At 34.7% G+C, this 23,306-nt stretch overlaps 1 protein-coding gene across 2 annotated transcripts in view; it reads left to right on the plus strand.

Annotated features, from left to right (window-relative positions):
* Positions 1–23,306, plus strand: part of Entrep2 (endosomal transmembrane epsin interactor 2) — a 420,439-nt gene that overhangs the window by 309,460 nt on the left and 87,673 nt on the right. For both annotated transcript variants that reach the window (XM_071607359.1, XM_071607360.1), the window contains exon 3: positions 7,595–7,705. In XM_071607359.1, the coding sequence (XP_071463460.1) occupies positions 7,595–7,705 (111 nt within the window). The remainder of the gene's footprint in view (positions 1–7,594; positions 7,706–23,306) is intronic.

The following is a 23,306-nucleotide window of genomic DNA, read 5'->3' on the forward strand; positions in this document are numbered from 1 at the left end:
ATTATTTTGCCTTCTATTTTTTAATAGATCCAATCTTGTACAAGTTTGATTTATTTTATGAGTAATCAAGAAAACTTTTTTGTTATTGATTTGTATTGATTTCCTTTTTATTTTTATTTTCTTTTTACTTTTTTCTGCTTGACAGAAAATTGGTTCTTTTTCTTGACTAGAGATATAATGCATTGATTTTCAATTTCTAATTCATTTTAGGCAATTTATTTCCTTCTATTTGCAATTTTACTCATATTACACAAGATCTAATATGGAGTTTTGTTGTTATATTAATTCTAAATATTTTCTGTTATCTGGTTTGATTTATATTAGATCCATAATTGGACAGGTGATTTAATTTTTTTTCAACTACTTGAATATTGAAGAACTCTTTGTTGTTTTGGCATTTGAATTTATTAAATTGCTTTGAGTGAGATAAAATGGTCCAAGTAAATCAATTTTTAAAAAATTTGATATGATCTTTGATCTAATATTTTAGTCAATTTTTATATGTTCCAAAAAGTGTTCTTTTAAAAAGTGGATATGTATTTTCAGTATTTCCATTTATGTCCAGTACCTAAGTCTTGTTGTGTTGTTTAAATATTAGGTGTTCTTTACATTTTTCCTGCCTAATAAATCAATTTTTGAACAATGGTAAAAATCTCTCATGATTTTGTAAAATTCTTATGTTAGTTTTTCCTTTATATATTTTCAAGTTTTATTTATAGAGAAAAAACAGATCTAACACTGTCAGATGTTTCTGGAGACTTGCTTCTTTTAGACTGTATTTTTACCTAGTAATGCTTTTTGTCTTAAATTAGTATATCAACATATCTTCTCCAGCCTTCTTCTATTGTTTTTTGGGGGCTGGAGCTCAGTGCACTTGCTTACCATTGTAGTTCGATTCTCAGCACCACATATAAATAAAAAAAAAATAAAGATCAACAACTAAAAAATTTAAAAAAAATTAAAAAGATGTATCCTAATATGTCTTTACAGCTCATTTAAATTTTTAATAAGTAATATATTAGATTTTAATCAGTAATATATTATTGCAACAGAGAAAAAAAATCCAGCATGAACTGAACTTAACTCTGGTTCATAGAGTTGATTGGCATTTTGAAGGAAGAATCAGGGAGTGGGGAAGAGAGTGAACAGGTGAAGGTGGGCTGCAGAGTAGTCAAGAAGTGAGGAATTAGAAAAAGCAGGGGGCCTGGTGCATCTGAAACCCATGTGTGGTTGTTAACTGGTGCTTATAGTTAGGCTGCTGCCCTTGTAGAGAGGCTGGAAGATGGTGGATCTTTAGGTGTTGGCTGGAACAAACTATAACGTGGCAAGCTTGAGTTTATTCAGAAAGGCACTTTAAGGGGGGGGGGGGGTCCCATCCTACAGATGTGGCCTTGATCCTCTAGAAACATTTTTTTATATAGTCAATTGATTAAAAAAAAATCTTTTTACATACAACACCAGGATGTACCCTGACATAATCACAGAAGCATAGAGCACAACCTGCTCTAATTTAGGGCCGGGCACTCCCCCTCTCTCCCCACACCACCTGCTCCCCTCCCACATTTTTATAGGCCAAGGTTGAGGCCTAATTGAGAAGAGGGCTCAGGGGAGGCTGACAGAAATTGATCAAAGAGGGACTCTTTGGTACATTGTTATGCATAATTGTTTCCCATAGCTTTCTTAGGCTATGTTAATTTCTCTTCATGTTTTTCTGTTCCTCAGACCAGCTAATATTCAATTGCCCATATTTGTCGCTTTCCCAGCAACTTAAACACTCAGACCTTTTGCCCACCCAGGGACACCAATTGCAGGGTTATTTGCGATTAAAACACTCAGGGGTCACTTCATGGGAATAATTGGGCTGCGCAAAGTAACCGCACAAGAGACACAAATACCTTTTTCTTTGGGGTTGCTGTGACAGCTCCTCTGACCTTAAGGGTCCGCAGAAATTGAGAGAGAGAGAGCCTGCACGTGCTGACCCTTTTTATTGAGGAGAAGCTATTCAAATGAGGCAAGGGGTCAGGTTTCAAGGGGCTGAGTCTAGCTTCATGATGTCTGCTATCAGCAGGTTGACTGACATCTAGGTAGGTCACACCTAAGGCACAGTAAGAGAAGGGGACACACAAAAGGTATTTCCATGTAACATTTTATCCCAAACCGGGCAAGGGGTAATATTACAAAGGAACAGGTGAGCATAGCTCCACCCATGGGGCTGTAGGAAGGCACACCCATGCACGAAGACACATTCACTCAAACCCTAGAAGACCTGGGCTATCTAGCAGCGTGGCCATATTCTCCCATATTCACTGATTCTTGTGACTCTTCACATCAGCAGATAAACTCTTCTCATGAGTGTATCATTTCAGTTGTACTTTTTACCTATAGAATTTCTATCAATTTTCTTTCTATGCTCTATTGATATAACCTACTTGTTTATGTATCTTTCTTCTGATTTCCTTTGTTTTTTGCCCATGATTTCTTCAGCATTTTGAGTGTGTTTCAGATGGCCAAAATTCCCCATAATGGGGTAGGGAAGGGGGGAGCATGGGAGGAATAGAAGAACTCTAGATAGGGCAGAGGAGTGGGAGGGAAAGGGAGGGGCAAGGGGTTAGTAAGGATGGTGGAATGTGATAGGCATCATTATCCAAATTACATGTATGAAGATACAAATTGGTGTCAACATACTTTATATACAGAGATATGGAAAATTGTGCTCTATGTGTGTAATAAGAATTATAACGCATTCCACTGTCATGTATTTTAAAAATAAAATCAAATATTTTAAAAAATAAAATTTTTAAAAAGTTTTAATGGTCTAATATCTGAGCTTCCTTAGGGATGCTGATTATCGATTTCTTCTTTTTCCCCATGATAGATCATAGTCATATACTTCCCTGCTTGTTTCTGTTTTTTTTTTTAATTTATTTTTTTGTGTGGGGTTTTTGTTTGTTTGTTTTGTTTTGTTTTTGTATACTTCATAATTTTTGTGTTGGGGATTTGGGCATTTTGAATATTGTAATGTTAGAACCTGGACATCAGATTATCTTCACACTCTTTAGTGGACTCCTGGATACTGCTTTATAAGAGCTGTAACCATCCATTTGATCAATGGTTTTCCAAACTATTTTTGAAAAGACATCATTCTTTGCTGTGTATGTTCTGTTCACTAAAGTCAGTCCTATTATCTCTCTGGTCATCCAGTGACCTCACAGAGATTTCTGTGAATGCTCAGCTCTTTCATCACCCACCTCTCCCCTACATGCTGTCAGTGTCCCAAGAAGATTCCTGAGTTATGAAGCTGCTGATTCAAACAGTTCTTTCCTCAAAAGTTGCTTCATCAGTAGGACCAATTACTGGAACAATGGAATATTAACGAGTCTTAAAAGGAAGGTAATTCTGACACTTGATACCACATGGGTGATACTATGCTGAGTGAAATTAGTCAGTCACAGAAGGACAGATATTTCATGAAATGATTCCCCTTACAGACCATACACTGAGTCAGACAACATCATAGAGATCTAGAGCTAGAGATAGTCACCATTCATAGAAGACAGGTGGCTTCCAGGAACAGGGAGGAGAGAGAAACAGCCAGCTACTGTTTATTGGTACATAGTTTCAGTTTGGGAAGATGGAAAAGCCCTGGAGTAGTGGTGGTGATGGTTCCACAACAGTATGTATGTGCTTAATGCCACTGAGCCCTAAGCTTAAAAATTCTAAGAATGGTAAACTTCACGTTGTGTATACTTTACCTCAGTTTTTAAAATTATAAAAATGGTGATTTTATGTGTGTTTACCACAATTTTTAAAAACCCAGTAAACATGAAAAACATCCCATCCTATCATCTCTTACTCCCTGGACTTCTCAGCACTAAGTCTCAAGATAATCTCTTCTTAGATTTAGTGTAGCTTTGCTGTCTAGTATTTTCAGCAAAATTTCTTTTTTGCAGTGCTGGCGATTTAACTCAGGTGTTTGTACATGCTAGGCAAGTGCTCTGCCACTGAGCTACATTCCTAGCAGCAATTTCTTTTTGAGCTCCTTTTTGAAACTGAACAGGCTGGCTTATTTACACCTCATTAGAATTATACTGTAGTGCTCTTGTAACTTAAAATTAATTTTGACACTTTTCTGTGTAGCTAAACTTTCCCACAGGATGCAGTGATAGGTCACAGTTATTAAAACTATCTCTGAAATAATTACTAATATCATGAACTTGAACTATTTCCTAAATGAACAAAATACATTGTTTCATTTTCTATCCTACAAGTACCTTTTTAGGTAAAATGAATTTTGCTTCATTTGGGGGAGATGTACTTATGGTAGATAATGGTAATACTAATGTCTTTCTATATTTGATATAACTAAAACATTCCTTTTTAGCCATTATCAGATAAATTAAGACCTTACCACTTTCACATATTGCTAATGGGAATGAAAAATGGTTCCAATCCTGTGATGGGGAATTTGGTAGCATCTAGCAAGACATGGATTTATTTTTCTGTCCTGTAAACCTGCTTCTAAGACTATATCCCAAATCCAGCCTGGCAAATAAATAAAAAGATGTATGAACAAGGCTATTTATTGCAATACTAAATACATTGCAAATAACAAAATACTTAGGAGCCCAAATGTCTATCAATAAGGATCTGATTATTCTAGACAGTGATAAAAGAGAAGACGGGGCATTTCTATATACTTTTTTGGAAGTGTCTATATTAAGTGCAAAATAGGTGGAGAAAATGTGTGTATTATGCCATTCTTGCCTTCAATGAAAAATCAAATGATAAAAGGATAGAATATAAAATTTAAACATAAATGATTACCTTTTAATAAATAAGAGGAAGGAGAGGAAGAGAGAAGACAGATTAATGACTGGATTTATTTGAAACTTCTTTTATTCTTTTATTGATTTAACTTTGGATTCCTTTTATATAATTATGAAATCAGTTTTAGGAACAATGACTAGTAAAAGATTAAATAAAACAAAGGAATTCAGGTTCCTAATGTATAGCATAACCACACAATAAGAAAGGAAACATTTGAGTTTATAACATCATAATTTGACTCTTCTTTGTGAACTGTACTCTAAAGATAAAAAGAAATATCAATATCAAACTGTTTTCAGTAGTCATCCTTTTGGTGGTTCTATTGGCACTGTTATTTTGAAACTGTTGTTGGGTATTATAGAATTGAATGCAATACATAATCATGTTGAGAACAAAGCTTTTCAACATAGTTGAAAGGTAGAAAATTGATGTAGTTAAATAAAAACCCTGTAGGTTAGAATTTGAATCAGAAACATCATTATGAACTCATGTTTGACAACTGAAAAGATTGAAAACAATGACCATCCAAATAGCAAAGGGAGTTTCTATAACAAAAATTGTAATTATCTAAATACCACTGTCATTAAAAGGAATCTGCACTTACTATAGAAATGACTCTATATGTGAGCAAGGAAACATATAAGATGATCCTGGAGCCTCAAAGAGCCTGGAAGTAAGAAAGCTATCAATCTATTAGAGGACTCTCTGGCTATTGGTATCATTGATTGCAATTTATGAGCATTTATGTCTCTGTTTCATATGACCAGAGACACAGATACCAAACAAAATATCTCATTAGTTACCTTTGAAGCCAACTATGTTTTTATAATAAACATATGTTAAAGATTATATTTAATTCCTTGTTTAATGAGGAAACCAAAAGGACAATACAAGCTGTTCAAAGGAGAATTCAAAGCCAGGTACAGTAGCACATGCATGTAATCCCAGCTACTTGGGAGGCTGAAACTGGAAGATGGCAAGTTTGTGATCAGCCTGGGCAATATGGTGAAACCCTGTTTCAAAATAAAAAAAAAATCAAATGGGATAGGGTTGTATCTCAGTGGTAGACCACCTCTGGATTCAGTTCTCAGTACTGAAAACTACAACAACAAAGAATTCAAATATTGTGTGTATACATAGGCAATCAAAAGTGCAGAAATGTATAAATATATAAAATTAGTTATTATCTATAGGGTGATAATCGGTTATGTTACACCAGATAGAATTCATTTATTCATATTGTCAAAAATTGTTTGCACACCTATAAATTTTCTACAACTTTCAGAATTTAAAAATATAATACAGAAAATGAAAGGCACAAATAGTTCAGAAGTGTACCCTAGCAAGATATTTTTATTTTTATTGTTGCCCATTTCAAAGTCTTTAACAACTTTTTTCTGACAGTTTCCTTCCTTTTTATCATTTTATTCTTAAAAATTATTCTTGATCACAAAAAGGTGTTTTATTAGATGTGGAATAATTATTTCCATAAGTGCAGCAGAGTGTTACTTAACCATATAACCATGTAATTTGAGCATTATAGCAACTAATTATTTCAAAATTTGGAAAATGAACAGAAAAAATATATCTCATTCTTTTCCTGTATGAACTCTATACCTTAAAAAAAACAAAACTATTGATGAAGGAAAGTCTCTGTCTATAGATGTATTCCTACTAAGAATCAGATTAGCATTATTTTGGAAACTATAATAAACTAATTTAAGAACCTTTTCCATCATCAGAAATGACTGTTGGGACATTTGCCTTGCATGCTCAGAAACCTTGAGTTTGATCCCCAGCACTGCCTCTCCCCAAAAGCTGCTAACATCACACAAAGACAATATCTACCTTTTATTAGTATGTATTTGGTCTAGATGTAATCACCAAACCACCAAATTATAAGACACACAGATGCTAGACAAACAATAAGTGATAGAAGGCTACATTAGAAAGTTTAAGCTCCAGAAAATTCTATGGGACAAATGGTTTCTTTGATAACTTTCAAGGAAACAAAAACAATAAAGGGAGAAACTCATAGATTAAAAGCTGCCTAAGATTTAGAACAAACCACTTGTACTCTGTTCACTATATCCTATGTAAGCTGTTTCAAAATGAAAAATATGGGAATTACTTGGGGAAATGCAAACTCTTGAACATTTGATATTAGTGAATAAGTATTATGGACAAAACAGTATTTTGATTATATTTTCAAAAAGTATCATTACTTTAGAAGCATACATTACCATTTGTAAGGATGAGATTCTATTTGCTGCAAAATATTCTGGAGGGGAGGGACAAAGAAACAATTGGCCATGAGTGATTAATTTTTGAAGGTAGGTGATGAAGACCTGGAGCTTCATTATACTATTCTCTCTGGTTTTCTACATGTGTGGAATTTCCCGTAATAAAATGGAAAAAAAATAAACTTACAGTTCTTCTAATGAATATATTTTTTCACATGATTTTCTCCATAATTTATGACTACTGAGACTATAGAATGTAAAGAATTTTCAAGTCTAGCTTCTGAAATATTTTAGCATAATAGGTTTCAAGTAAAAATCAGAGCAGCTTGCTATGGCTTTTCACAGAGTTTACCTTTTCTATTTAAGTTAATGTGCATTGAAATGTTGGACATAATAATACTTTCCTTTAAAACACATGTTATTAACATAATTATGTGATCAATCAAAAGCCTTCTTAAAACCAAGTCTTTTTTCTCTAATCCTCTCCAAATGAATAATCAATTTTTTGTTTGGTTTATTTCCAGATAACCTTTTTCATGCTGCTTTCTGCAGTGTGTGTAATGCTGAATTTGGCTGGTTCAATCCTTTCCTGTCAGAATGCTCAGCTAGTCAACTCCCTAGAAGGCTGCCAGTTGGTGAGTAATGAATGGAAACCTTTATTCACAGAGGTCATAGCCTTTGATTTTTGATTTTGCATGAGAGCTATTTAAAAATAATTTTATTGTACTTTTGAGTTCTTATAAACTTTCAATTCATTCATCAGTTTTCTGTTTGTTTAAGGAATTTCAGTGAAGTTTATTCATTTCTATAAATTCCTCCAATTAAAACTTATTCAACCTTTAAATCAGTTACTAATAAATGTATTTTATTTTATTATTTTTGCAGTACTGGGTCTTCAACCCAGGTTTCACACATACCAAGCAAGCAATCTACCATTGAACTATATCCCTAGACCTAATAGTATATTTTTAAGGACCTCAGTGTAGTGCTATTTTGCAATAAATGTCTTCAGTGACTATTATATTTTAATATTGGTTGCATTAATTTTTATTTGCACTGAATTTTTAAAAATAATTCTTACAAGTAAATTTTAAGTGCTTGACAATGAGTGCATCAAAACAATATAGTTCTCAGTTTTTCAATTAAAAAGAGAATTTTTTTTAGGAAATTGTAGACAGTATGCTATGTACTTTGTAAAGGGTTTGTTTATTGGATAAAACTGGCCCTTTAATTTTGAGGCACACTTAGAGCACTTGCCCTGAGTTTGATCCCCAGTACCTCCAAACAAAAGAGAATAAAACCACAATAACTCATAATTGCAATGTATTCATCTGGCTGGGACAGCAACTGAAGTGTGTATGGTGCACTCAAATATGGATCTTCTTGGACTCCTGATTGGACTGTGATTCCTGAGTACAGGAGCATTGGCATTTGTTTCTTTATCTTGGAGCCAACACCAGGCTCCCTTTCAGAGCCATGTTGGTCTACAGCTGCACATGTACCTGCTCTGCCCTATTAGCTGTGGTTCTGAGAAGTCGGTAGTGAATTGCCAGAAGTTTTTCTGAAGCAAGGCCATGCCTCCTTGTCCATTCTCAATGCTGAAGCACCTACTGAGTTACAAAAAGTAATTGTTGGAGCTTAATATTGTTATTTTCTGTTTGATGTGGCCTAGAGAACACTGATCAGATTTCACCCAATACCATGTGCACAGAAGTTTCCTCTGTGTGCTGCAGTCTTCCCTGTTGATTACTAAAGGCTGGCTCAACATAAATCTCCATCTCTGTCAGAAGGATGACATGCCATTCTGTATCCATAACTTGGTCATCCTCTTTATTCTAAATAGTAGGTGTCACAAATATGGTAAAATATGGAGGCCTATATATAATGTCTTTAGTGACTATATATAAACAAATAGAAAGGGATTGGCTATTTGTTCTGGGACTCTTATTTTCCAGTGCAAAGCCCTGTATGAAAGAAGCAAAGTGAAAGGAATGAGGTGAGGCCCATATATCATGCCTAGTCCTTAAGGGTTTCCCCCTCATTGATCTTAATTTCACTACCTTGTTGCTGCAGGAAAGGATAAAGAAGGAAGATCTTGTTTCCTCTGTTCCTTCTGTCTTCAGTACCCCCACAAATCAGTGAAAAGAACATCATAACACCCACAGATGTGCACACCTTTGCACTCTCCAGCATCTCTTTGGTTAGATGGTAATTGGAATCTTAAGTATTTATCCTACTTCGAGCTTGATCCTAGGTGTCTCTCTGCCATGGCTCAAACAAGGCCAGTAATTTCAGAGCTTCAGACCAGTATCCTCACTTGCTTAGGGGCAATGCAGGCAGTAGAAAGAGTTCTGGATTTGGAGTTAACAATCTACAATGGAAGCCATGGCTTCATGACCTACTATTAGGTGACTTCACATAAGCCGCCTTCTCTCTTAACTTTCTTTTCATGTCCTGTTACACATGTTTACCTGTCTGAGGTTTTTTAATAGGCTATTAAATTAGATAAAACCTATAAAACATGATAGATTAAAAGTATGCATTTTCCTGTTACAAAAATTACATGAAAATTCAGAAAACAAAACACACTCATAATTCTTTCACCTAGTTTAATCCATCTTTTCTTTATCATAGTTTTAATCCTTTGGCTTATGTTGGACAATTACATTTCCTGTATATTATTGTTTGCATTTTAACTTTATTTTTTGACACAAAAAAGGTTTTGATTTTTTTATATTCAAACTTAGCAATGTTCTCCTTTCTGCCATTACCTTAGAGTCATTTTGAAGAAAACCTTTTCCTTCCCAAGATCGTTTTACCCCAGTCATCACTGGTTATGGGGTACTCTTATTTTTCGATAGTAACTCTCCAGTATTCAGAAATATATTTGACAAATTTAACTTTTTTCTCCCCGCATGGTTAGGCAGTTTTCCTAAAATCATTTTCTGAGTAACCTAGTACATCCTTTGTGATATGAAATACTACCTGAATCATGAAGAGTCCTATGTATCAAGCAACAATAACAGAACCAAAGTTCTTTTTTCTGATCTTTTATTGATTTTACTTTTTCTAAATATATGACAGCAGTGGAAATCATTACAATTCTTATTACACATATAGGGCAAAATTTTTTATATCTCTGTAAATAAAGAATGTTCATACCAATTTATGCCTTTATACATGTATTTTGTGGTTTTTTTGCATTATGATTCTTAATACACATATATACCACAATTTTTCATATCTCTGTTTGTATACATAAGGTTAGGTTTGTTTATATATTTATATATGGGGCCTATAAAATAACTGAGGGATCTAGAGACCAATCTTAGAAACTGGTTGCTAAGGAAGCTTCTGTTGGTTCAGGATTCTTAATCAGAGAGAGATCTTTAGCAGGAACCCTGAAACCCACAAGATACAGTTCTGCAGAAGAGAGCAATTCCAATGATTCTTAACCTCTTGATCCTTTTGCTTTTGAGTCAAAGTCCATGGAAGACACAGTTGAGGAGGGAGCAATCTTTTCTAATAGCTGGTAGGGCACGCTGGACCCTACCCACCCATCCCAGATTTTAATCTACTTCCTAAAAATTTGTTTAGTCATCTAAATGAGCTTAGGTTTTTTTTTTTTTCTTTTAGTAAAGACTCAGAAGGAATGAATTTGAGATTTGACTTGAAATCATGTTATATTTATACCTTACCTTGAAGGAAAATTAACATCTAAACACTGTCATGTTTTCCCATACAAGAACATAGCATATGCTTTGGTTTGTCTGAATATTTTTTAAGTTCTTCACTCTAGTTTTTGTTTTTCTTTAAAATACCTACTACATTTCCATATGGTTGTATAGTATTTGTATCTTTTCACTCTGTGTGATTTAAAATTAGCTAGTTTCTCTCCATCAAAAGTAAATACAGGGCTGGGGTTGTAGCTCAGTGGTGGAGCGCTTGCCTTGCACATGCGAGGCACTGGGTTCCATCCTCAGCACCACATAAAAATAAATAAATAAAATAAAGCTATTGTGTCAATCTACAACTAAAGCAAAAAATATTTTTTTAAAAAAGTAAATACAGGAAAAATAAAATACTTTTTAAAAAATAACGCCCAGGATTGAATCCAGGGCCTTAATGCATGCGAGACAATGTTTCAACCGCCAAGCTATATCCCCAGCTCTAATTTTTAATATATTTTTTAAAAATTTTGAGACAGGCTCTCACCAAGTTTCCCAGGCTGGCCTTGAACTTGTAATCATCCTCCTTCAGCCTCCTGAGCGTCTGCAATTACAGGTGTGTACCACAGCACCTGGCAAAAGTAAATTCTTTTTTTCTAGACTTTTAGGACCTCTCTCTTCCAGAAGTAGCCACTGCTAACATGTTTAAAGAAACTCCCCAATCATTTTCTATGCATATTTTTGTGTATATATCACATGGGGGTCCACTCTGCACATCATTAGTCACGTTGCTTTTGGCAGTCAACCATGTAGCTTGGTGACATTTGCACATCAACACTTGGAGATCTTCTTGAGTATTACAGAACAGCAGAGAATTCCACTGAATGGATGCATGATAATTTATTTAACCACCCTCTTAAGGTTGGAGATGTTTCTAGTCTTTTGCTGAAATGAACATGGTTGAGAATATTACCCTTTGCATACATTCATTACTCAACCAGTATTGAATGGTACTGGCACTGCTGGGGAGCTGGCCCAGGTGCTGAGTGTGTATTATTGAAGAAGATAGGAATGTGCAAACCAACCTAGAGAAGAAATTAGCAAGAGGGTCCTTTAAGTCAATGCATGTGCATCCACTTTAAATTTATAAGATTATTCCTAAACTGTCCTCCCAATTTGAGGCACCATCTTACACCCTTGCCAACAAAATGGGGTTGTGCCTGATTACCCAGATCCGTGCACACTTTTATATTACCAGAATTTTTTTGTCTTTGCCAATCTAACAAAAATTTAAGATTTTATTATATAATATTCATTTCTTTAATGAAAGTGAAGTTTATCATCTTTATGTTGCATATATTTCATTACCTATTAATTGCCAGTATCTGTATATTGTCTATTTTTTCTCTTGGGTTGATTTTTATAATTGATATATAAATACACTTCCTATATTAAGAAAACTGGCCATGGTTTCACGTGTTGCAGATACATATTTTTTCAAAATTTATTGTTAGCATTTTGAGGTTTTTAATGTTTTTCTTTCTGTGGGAAGGTTTTTTTAATTTATTCTTAACATTTTACACTTATGGTTTCTGGGTCATGTGGTTTTCCTAGAAAAGCCTTTCCCACTCTAAGATTATAATTTTCTCGCTTTCTCCCCAGTATTTTAGGATTATGGTTTTTTAAAAAAACCTTACAAATTTCATGCATCTGGGATTTATGTTGTTATAAATATCAGAACATGTTTCTAATGTTAAAAATATACAGGTAGACCTATATTTTTAAGTTTAGTATTAAGTATTTGAAGTATTTTGTTCTGGTGGGTACATTTTTTAAATTGGTATTTTATATTATAGGAGGCTACTTGTGGTATATGAGATAGGATTTTTTTTATTACTTCTACATCATGGTACTTGGAGTTGAATGTACAATTGAACCTTTGATTCCATAATAAATAATTAAAATACTATCTCCCACCTTCCAGGGTTTGGGGATCTTGTTTTGTTCTGTCTAGTGGCATTGATTAAATCTGTTAAAATAGTGTTAGATAATGGCACTTCCTCATTCGCTTCTTTCTCCTGAAGTTCATGGGAACCTCTTAATGACCCACTGCCAAGTATGATGCTGAGAGATGGTCTGTTAGTCTATCTAACCATGAGCTACAGAGGACAGAGGACAGGAGAAACAGCGGGGGCAGCATCTCCACGTCACCTGGAGACCAGTGTCTGCATCTGCCCTGCACCCACAGGGAGTGTGCGCTGTTCTCCCAGATGACAGTCGCCCAGAAACCACAGCCTCAATTTCCCACAGCTGTTTTCATAACACTTTGGGGGTCACAGAGGCCCAGGTTATGTGTGGCAATGCACAGTTATGGTCCAGGTGCACTCTACACAATAGCCAAGTGAACTGGACATTCCGGAGATCTCAGTTCTAGTGTCCAAGGAAAGAAGCAGTGATATGAGAACATAAGACTTTCAGGTCATTTTTCCAGGCAACCTTATACAACCCAGGCCTGATGTACCCTTTACTCTTTTTGAGGGTTTATGGAGGGAAAGATTGACTAGCAATGGTATTTTATTTCATCCATGATTTATTCCTGACTTTCTCAAGATTGCTCTTGATTTAATAAGAGGTATGCTATCAGCTTCTAAGAGATGCCCTTTTTAATATAAGGCATTTTCTTTCACCTGACTTTCTAAGATTTTATTTTTTAATCAAGATGCTTATAAATTTTATCATCATCTTTCCAACATCTGTGAAATGATCCTATGACTTTCCTGCTTTGATTCATTAATGCAGTGATTTACATTAATAGATTTCTTAACACCGCATCACCTTTGTACCACAGAAACAGGCCTCCTTGGTCCTGATGCTCTTAAGGTACACATATTATGCTGCATTTATTTTGCTGATATTTTATTTAAGAGTTTTGCATCCAAATTCTTAGATGAGATTGACTCACTGTTTGTCTTTAGATGCTATCCTTGTCTAGTTTTCATATCTGAATCATTATTAGTTTTCAAAATGAAATAGGTTATATTCAGCTAGTCCTATGCTCTGACACAGTTTAAATAACCTAGGAATTATTGAGGGTTTTTTAATTGGGGGGAGTTGATTTGGCTGCTTTCAAAATTTTTTCAGTGATCATTGTGCTATCTGAAGTTTTCCTTATATTTTAAAGTGATTTTTGTCTTCCTAACACATGTCTTCCTAACACTATTTCACATGGGTTTTTCTGATTTTTTTATTTTAATGCTATAAAATGGACATAAAACTTAATATCATTTTATAATTTAAAAATAAACTTTTTAGCAAATGTTTGGAGTTAAAAGTAGACTATTGATTGCCTAGAGCTTGAGAAGAAATGGGGAGTTTAGGAGAAGGGTACAGGGTTTCTTTTGGGGGTAATGAAGATGTCTTAACATTGATTGTGGTTGTATGACTCTGAATATTCTGAACACGTATGAACTATACACTTTAAATCAGTGAATTGTATCTTAATAAAACTAAAACCTTTTTCTTAAATAATTACTTGTACATCAAAATTTTGTTTTCTCTCTGTTGAGCTGAAGTATCTCTTAAAGTTGTTTTTCCCCCAAGAAATAACCATTAGTTTTATTTAACAAGGTTTCATTGATTATGTTTTTATCTTATTAGTCTTTTCTATTTGGCAGGGGGGTGGGTACCTGGGATTGAACTCAGGGGCACTCGACCACTGAGCCACATCTCCAGCCCTATTTTGTATTTTATTTAGAGACAGAGTCTCACTGAGTTGCTTAGTGCCTCACTTTTGCTGAGGCTGGCTTTGAACCTGCAATCCTCCTGCCTCTGCCTCCCAAGCCACTGGGATTACAGTCGTGTGCCACCATGCCTGACCCTTTCTATTTTTTTAAGACATGTTTTGTTCATTTTCTACCTTTCTCAGTTGAGTGACAGTAGCAATGTTGTTTTTATAGCTTTTATTATTTTTATAGTTTGCAGTTTTTCCTGTGGGTGCTACTAATACACAGTGCTCTGATTGAGTTAATTCTAAATAGTTTGTAAATTTAACTTTTACTTTTCTCTTTAATGTAAGCATTACTTAAATTAATGTTCTCAGCTTCTTGGGTGGCTAGGCTTTTTGTTCTTTTGCTCTTCTTTGTCCCATGAAAATATATGGCCTCTAATTTCTATTTTTTATAACCTGGTAAAATTTTCTGTACTTTGTACAGAACTAGTTTTGGAGTATGTTTTGCAGGTTTCTGTTAAGAACGAAAACAAAACATATATTTTCCATTTGTTGGGTTCAGAATTCATTCAGTTGTGTGTCTGTCCCTGGAGAGAACTTACTATAAGTTCACTCCTCGCTGATCTGACCCCACCTGTGTCATAAGCTGAGCTAGGCTAGGGTACCTTACCTTAGGCTGCTCCCAGGTGCTTCCCCACAGATGCTCTTCCTCCTGCCAGGTACACCGAGGCTCCTCAAATCCTCTAGATTTCAGATTCGGTGCTTTGGTGCTTTATAAATGGCAGAGCCTTTCTTCATTGCCCTTTCTTGAGAAGCTGCCCACCTGTGCTGTTCTCTCATTTTTTGGCCTCATTTCCTTCAAGTGCTGTCATTTCCCATGACTCCCTCTCTGCCAGAGCTGCACAAAGCAGAAGGCCACAGCTGTGTGGTGCCTTGTCGTGCATCCAGGCCTGCCTGGAACCAGTGCTGGCAGGGAGCACATGCAAGGGACTCACTCAGGGAGTGCATCCCAACTGTTCCTTTCCTAAGAGCCCCTATTGGAAGTTAAAAAAAAATCATTTGGGGATTTTAAATAAACATACTGATTTAGTTAAATTAATTATATGAAAATGCATTGGCTTTTTTTTTTTCAAATACCCTTTAAATGCCTCACTGTGTTCTGTTTAATTTAGGGCTTCATGGACATCAAAACATGACAGCATGAAATTTGTTTAAATCCTTATTTTTAATGACCTAATTCTTTCAATTCATTCTGCAGAAGTTTTGGATTTACTGTCATGCTTTTCTTACTGTGTCTTTAAATGAAAGTATAATAGAATGCTTTTCAAATGTAATTTGACATAATCTAGAGCATTATATATGTTGGTAAGTATTCTGTCTTGAATGAAATGACACTAGCTTCTCTTTCTTTTTAAAATATGGAACAAAATATAAATTGATTCTCTTTAGAAAATATGCAAGTAACACTAAGTTTGAAAATGACTGGAAATCTCTGTCTTCACCTTCCATTCTCTGTCACATGGGCAATTACTTCATAATATATGAAGGTCTTTTTTGTATACATATGTACTGATGCACATGTACATATACATACCCAAGCATATAATTTTATTTTTATACATGTAAATTTATACTCTTTACATTTGTATGGGACATTTTCCCCTCTCTATGGTATGTTTTAGATATACCATGTAAGTATAAGTAGGATGTCTTTTATTCTTTCAAATATAGCAGGGTATCCTTACCAGAGTGTACTATATTTACCTGTGCTGAGAAGTGTTGAGTCATTTCCATTGAATTTCTATCATAAGCCTGGGCTCAGTGAACACACATTCTTGTCATTATATCTGGTAAATTTGGATATATAGTCAGACACTGTTTTTTTTAATAATTAAAACCTCCAACACTGTAGTATAGACTAACCTAAAATATTTGTCCTACTTGGTATTGTCACCAGAATTAGAATTAGAAATGGAGGTGAAAATTATACAAAAGACATATATTTGACTCATTTTATTATATGTTCAGACATAAGCTTAAAATGTGCTTTTGATTATTTTTATTCAAAAAGAAAACTATCTGTTGCATGGGAGTGATGATGGTGATGGTTGCTCCCTGTATTGAGCACCTGCTGTGTACGGGGCTGCTTTTAACAGTTTACATGAGTTCATTTATTTACTCCTGGAAAATTTGAATAGGAAACAGTTATTATTTTGTCCCTGTTTATAGGTAGGTAAACTGAGACCTGGGTGTTAAGTAATTGTACTACAGTCATGCAGCTAGCATATGCTGGTATCATAATCCAACTTGTGCTCTTAACCACTAGCGTATCATTGCACTTCTGTTTTTTAGAGCACTTGAACTTTAGAATTATGCTAACAATTAAGAGAGGTGAGAATATGAATCCCTGAATCATGGAGGTAAAGAATATTTCTTTTTATTTTTGGACAAAATAAGTATTTGGATACATGGGAGAAACTCTCTTATTTAGAAAAGAGTGATAAGGAATCTCAGCCAACACTTCAGTGTTGCAGCTTGCAATTTGTAAAGAGCATGGGCACTTTTTTTCCCAGCCTCATCAAGCAGGCAAGTGGGGGAAAAGATGTTTCCCTGTGAACAAATAATTGCATGAGTTATATTGTGTTTACCCATTGCTACATCAGTGTTTTTCTGATCCCATGTTGTTTTTAATCAGATTCGTCACATTGTAGGGACAGTGTGGTCTCTCCTTGTTAGCAGTAAAGCATGAGTGCCCTGATCTGCCAGTGCCTAAGATCCACACACTAATTGGATGTCTCTAGTCCTGTCCAAGTTTTCTGGTGTATACCTGTGTCCCCTAGAGCAAAAGAGGGGTGGTCCAGAGCGATCTGACACCTATATAGGCTTTGGAAGAAAAGCTACTTGCTGCCTTCTTTCTGTCTGTTTTTCTGATCCATGACTTGATCTCAGCCTCTCCCTGGGGTGTGCCTCCCATGTGAGATGTATAATTTCTGCTAGGTGAAGTTGACCCCTTCCCTAAAAAGTAATTAGCAAAGGACTTTTCCTACAACCCCAGGAACCAGTGATAAAAGACAATCAAGTATCTGGTGGCAAAGGAAGAAGTCGGGAAGTGCTTTGTTTTTATAATTTTCACCTTAACCTTATTTCCAAGTCCATCCAAGATGGACAATGGGTTATGGTTTTGTGGAGAGACTGTTTTCTCCCTTGTTGGGGTATGAAATTTCTTGAAGCAGGAATGTGTTAGAGCAGGTTGGTATTGTTTGTAAGAGTGGTTTATTAAATGATCAGTTTTGAAAAACAGGTTTAGGAGATGTCACAAATCACACAACTCACAACCCGTCCATTTAATTCCATGGTTTCTAGGATATTCACAGATATTTGCAAACATCATCATAGTCAATTTCACCTTAGAAAGAAACCCTGTACCTCTTAGCTATAACTTTCCTTCCCTCATCCCAGTCCTGATGTACTTTCTGTCTTTATAAATTTCCCTATTCTCAACTTTCAATGACTGAAGTCACTTAATAGGTAGTCTTTTATGACTGGTTTCTTTCCCTGAACATGTTTTCAAGGTTCATGTCTACTGTAGCATGTATCAGCACTTCTTCATTCTTTGTATGCCTGGATAATACTCCATGGTATGAATAATACCCCATTTCGCTTATTCATTCATCTATCCATGTACATTCATTTCCCTAATAACTAATGATTCTCAGCCTCTTTTCATGTCCCATTTGTATATCTTCTTGGGAGGAATGTCTGTTAGGTCCTTTGCCTATGTTAAAATTGAATTGCCTTTTTATTATTGGGTTTTAAGAGTTCCTTCTATATACTTGAAACAAACTCCTTATTGGATACATGATTTGCAAATATTTTACTCTGTTTTATAGGTTTTCTTTTCATATTCCTGATGATTTTGTTTTACTTACTTACACATGACAGTACAGTGATCTTGACATATCATGCATTGAATCAGATGGGATATAATTTCTCATTTTTATGAGTATTCAGGTTGCAGAATCATATTGGTCATGCAGTAACATATATACACACAGTAATAATAATGTCTGTTTCCTTCTACTATCCTTCCTATCTCCCCAACCCATCCCCTCCCCTCCCATCACTTCTCTCTACTTAATCTAGGGTAACACTATTCTTTTTTTTTCTTTCTCTCATCTTCATACATGTATTTTGTATAACAATGAGGTTCTCCTTCCACCATCCATGCAATTCCCTTTCTCTCTCCCTTTCCTTCCCACCCCTCTTCCCTAAGTAGAAGTAATCTTCTTCCCATGCTCTTCCTCTCTTCCCCATTTTGAGTCACCCCCCTTATATCAGAGAAGACATTCAGGATTTGTTTTTTTGGGATTGACTAACTTCACTTAGCAAAATCTGCTCTAATGCCATCCATTTCCCTGCAAATGCCATGATCTTATTATTTTTTAATGCTGAGTAATATTCCATTGTGTATATATGCCACATTTTTTTTTATCCATTCATACATTGAAGGGCATCTAGGTTGGCTCCACAGTCTAGCTATTGTGAATTGTTACTACCATTTTTTTTATAAGACTGTCCTTTTTTCTTTGAATGGTCCTGAATCTCCTTTTGAAAATCAGTTGACCATAGATATTTATTTCCAGACTCTGAATTTGACTCCATTGTTCTGTAGAACTCTCCTTGTGTTGCTCCCATGCTGTCCTGTTTCCTATTGCTTTGTAGTAAATTTTGAAATCAGAAAGTGTGAGTCCTCCTATTTTGTTTTTTTCAAGATGATTTTATTTTTTGCTATTGTTACTTTAACCCAGAGATGCTTAACCACTGAGCCACATCCCCAGCCCTTTTTATATTTTATTCTGAGACAGGGTTTCACTAAGTTGCCTAGGGTCTTGCTAGATGCTGAGGCTGGCTTTTAACTTGCAATCCTCCTGCCTCAGCCCCCTGAGCCTCTAGTATTATAGGCATGTACCACTGTACCTGGCTCAAGATTGTTTTGATGTCTGAATTTTAGCATCAGCTTATCAATTTCTTTGAAGATTGTCTCAACTGTGGGAAAATCACCGAGATCTTTATTGGAACTGTTGGTATTCTCCAGCTCTTGATTCTTTGTGGCTAATTTGAGGAAGCTGTGATATAATTAATTCAAAATAGTGGTTCAGGCTATGTGCCTTTGCTGATTTGTGGCAAAGCATTTTTCCAGTTATAATTAAGTAGGGCATCCAGGTTTTGTAGAACCTGTGCTTCAAAGGGTTATGCAGTCATCCATGTTTCAGTTCCCTCCCCGACCTCAGCAGCTTCTCAAGCTGTTGCCAAGCAGTTTTTCAGGGATAGGAAAAGAAATTAAATGTTTCAATTAAAAGGTTGACAAAACCTGGTGGTGAGGATGGAATTAAAAAATAACATTTAGATTTAGAGCAAAACAATACATGAGAGAGTTGAAGAGAATAAATAACAAATCAAACCTTTCAATTTATTTCTGCTTCTCTTCTCATTTTACATGGAAGGTAATGAATGATTAAATTGAGATTGCAGTAGAGTGAACACAGAATTATAGAGCAAGAATGAAACTTAGAAGCTCTCTATGATTAATTCTCTCATTGTAGAAATGTTTTTAATCAGATCATTTATATATATCACATATCTCCGACTTTTATTCCCTAGTGCCAGTCTGAAAAATCTCTCTAAGAAACCTGTGAAAATGAATACAAACACTTGTTTTATATTTAATGTACTCTACAATGATTATCTACGGAAATGGCACTTACAAATTCTTTGTTTCTACAACAGAAAGGGAAAAGGTTAGAACTGTAAATGTAAATTTTTAAAAACTTAATTAAAATTTTTACTGAGGCAATTGTAGATTCACATGAAATAATAGAGAGACATTCACAGTATATTTTATCCTATTTTCCTCAATGGTGACAGCTTGCAAAACTACAGTATACTAGTACAAAGTCACAACCAGGGTATTGACATTGATGAAAGCCACCTTAGAGTTCCCTAGTTTTGCTTGCACTCATTTGTCTGTCTGTGTATGTGACTCTTTGTATAAATTTTATGCAGTTTTGTCATCCGTGCAGGTTTGTATAGCCACCACCAGAGTCAGGCAGGATACTGGTCAACACAAGGATCCCTAGGGTTGACCTTTTTATAACCACATCTGCATCCTTTCCACCCTGTTCTTAATTCCTGGCAACTACTAATATGTCCACCATTCTAAAACTTCTGCATTTCCAAAACGTTATAGAAATAACTATTAGGAATTGTCTTTTTCAAATTTGAAAATATTTGGAGGTAGCTTTCCAATTGTAATAACCATTTGGAATCATTTTCTTTTCATTTAGCCTAATTCCTTAGAAACTCATCCAAATTGCTTCATGTATCCCTATTCCACCTCTTTTTATCACAGAGTAATATTCCATGGTGTATATGTATGGCCTTTTAACCTTTTCCTGTTGAAGGACATCCGAGCCAACTCTGGCTATTTGCTGTGGTGAATAAAATAATAGCTTTTGGTGTGAACATAGTTTTCATAGTACCCAGTGCAATTAATAGTATCATATGATAATAATATGTGGTTTTGTAAGAAGCTACAAACTGTGCATCTTCACCATCATCGATGATGTCAGTATTTTTATTGGTATGTAGTGATATGGTGTTTTGGTATTATTTTTCATTTCTCTCCTATATAGTGTTGAATACCTTTTCAGGGGCTGCATTGCCATCTGTATATACTCTTTGGTGAAATGATTGTTAACATGTTTTGACAATTGGCTAATTGACTTCTTTGTTTATAATAGATGAATTTTGAGATTTTTTCTTATATTTTAGATAATGGTTCTTTGATAGATATGTGGCTCACAAATATTTTCTTCCTTTTTATAGCTTTTCCTTTAGCATTTTTAGATAGACTTTTCAGAGGACAAAGATGTTTAATTTTGATAAGGTTTCTCAATTTAGATGGTGATTTTAGTGGCAACTCTAAGAACTCTCCTTAGCACTAGATCTTAATAATCTTCAGGATTTTTTCTCCCAAAATTCAGTAGTTTAACATTTTCCATTTAAATCTCATTTGAATAAATTTGTGCATAAAGTATGAGGTTGAAGTTGGGGTTCATTGTTTTCCCTATCATTGTCTGATTGCTATAAATTATTAAGAAGTCTATCCTTCCTCTATTTAATTGCTTTTGTGCCCTTATAAAAATCAATTCTGAGTATTTGCAAGGACTTATTTCTGTGTCCTCTATTTTGCCCCATTGATCTATATTTTTTTCCTTCTGACAGTGCCACACTGTTTGGGTTGTTGTCACTGTATAATAAGCTTTAATAGTGGACAGTGTTTCCTCCCACTTGATTCTGTTTTCTCAAGACTGTTTTAGTTGTTCTACAAGTTGTACTTTTCCATGTGAATTATTTGTGTATGCTGTCTTCCCATACAAAGAAAATCTCTTGTTGAGGTTTTTATAGGAATTATATTAAACTTACAGATCAAATTATAATAAATTGACATCTTTCTATCTTGAGTCTTCCAATGCATGAACAGAGTGTGTCTCTCCATTTATGCACCATTTGAAAGTTTATCTCACCAGCATCTTGTAGTATTTGGCATATAGGTCTTATCCATGCTTTTGTTTAATGTATACTTAAGTGTCATCCTCTTTAGGTAACTTTATTTAATTTCAATTTCTGATTGTTTATTTTTACTATGTGTATAAGCAGTTGATTTTTGTTGTTGGTTTTTATCTTGAGAACTTTCTGATTTCACATTAGTTCTGGGAGTTTTTTGATAGATTCCTTGGGATCTTCTGCATATTCTGTCATAGCATCTGCAAAAAGAAGAGATAATTTGTTTCTCAGCTTCTAATCTGTTTGCTTTTTATATCTCTTTCCTGCCTATTACACTGCCAACAATGTTCAGTATTATGTTGAATAAGTGTCATGAGAGAGACATGCTTACTATATTGCTAATCTTAAAGGGAAAACATCCAACCTTCAACCATCATGTGATGTTAGGTATAGGGTTTGTTTGTGTGCATATGTATAAAATGTATATATCATACATTATTATACCTGTACACATAAAATGTATAATAGGTATACATATGAACAGAAACACACACGTGTGTGTTATATGATATAGTGTATGTTATATAAGTATAGTATATATTTCAAATGTGGTCATCCTCTTATTTTCCTGACTTGCATGAGTTTAAAAATGAATTTATGTTGGATTTTTTCAAAAGATTTTTCCTTGTCAATTGATATAATCACATAGTTTTCCTTCTTTAGCTTGATGTTAATGGTGGGTTACACTGATTCTCAAATGCAACCAGTTTTACATACTTAGAATAAATATAACTCAGTCATGTTATATAATCATCTTTATACATTGTTAGGTTTAGTTTGCAAATAATTTTGTTGTGGAATTTTCTCTTGTTTTCTTCCTGGTTCATTTCATTTTATTGTTTATTTGTTTGTTTTGTTCTCTACTCTTTTTGTCTGGTTTTGGTATTAAGCTAATAGTAGCTTCATAAAATGTGTTGAGAAATTTCCCTCCTCTTTTCAGGAAGAACTGAGGTTAATTTAGGCCTTTGGTATAACCCTCCAATGAAATCATCTGGGTTTTTATTTGTTTGTTTGTTTTTGAGAGCCTTAAAATTGTGGATCCAACATCTTTAATAGTTACAAGGATTTTCAAATCATCTATTCTATATTATGTGAGTTTGTTTTTCAGCTGAATCCATTTCACTTAAGTTGTGAAATATATTTGTGTTGAATTTTCATATTATTCCCTCATTATCCATTTGATGTCTGCTGGGCTTTTAGCTATATCCCTATTTC

The sequence above is a fragment of the Marmota flaviventris genome, chromosome 2 (assembly GCF_047511675.1).
Source record: "Marmota flaviventris isolate mMarFla1 chromosome 2, mMarFla1.hap1, whole genome shotgun sequence".
NCBI classification, from domain to species: Eukaryota; Metazoa; Chordata; class Mammalia; order Rodentia; family Sciuridae; genus Marmota; species Marmota flaviventris.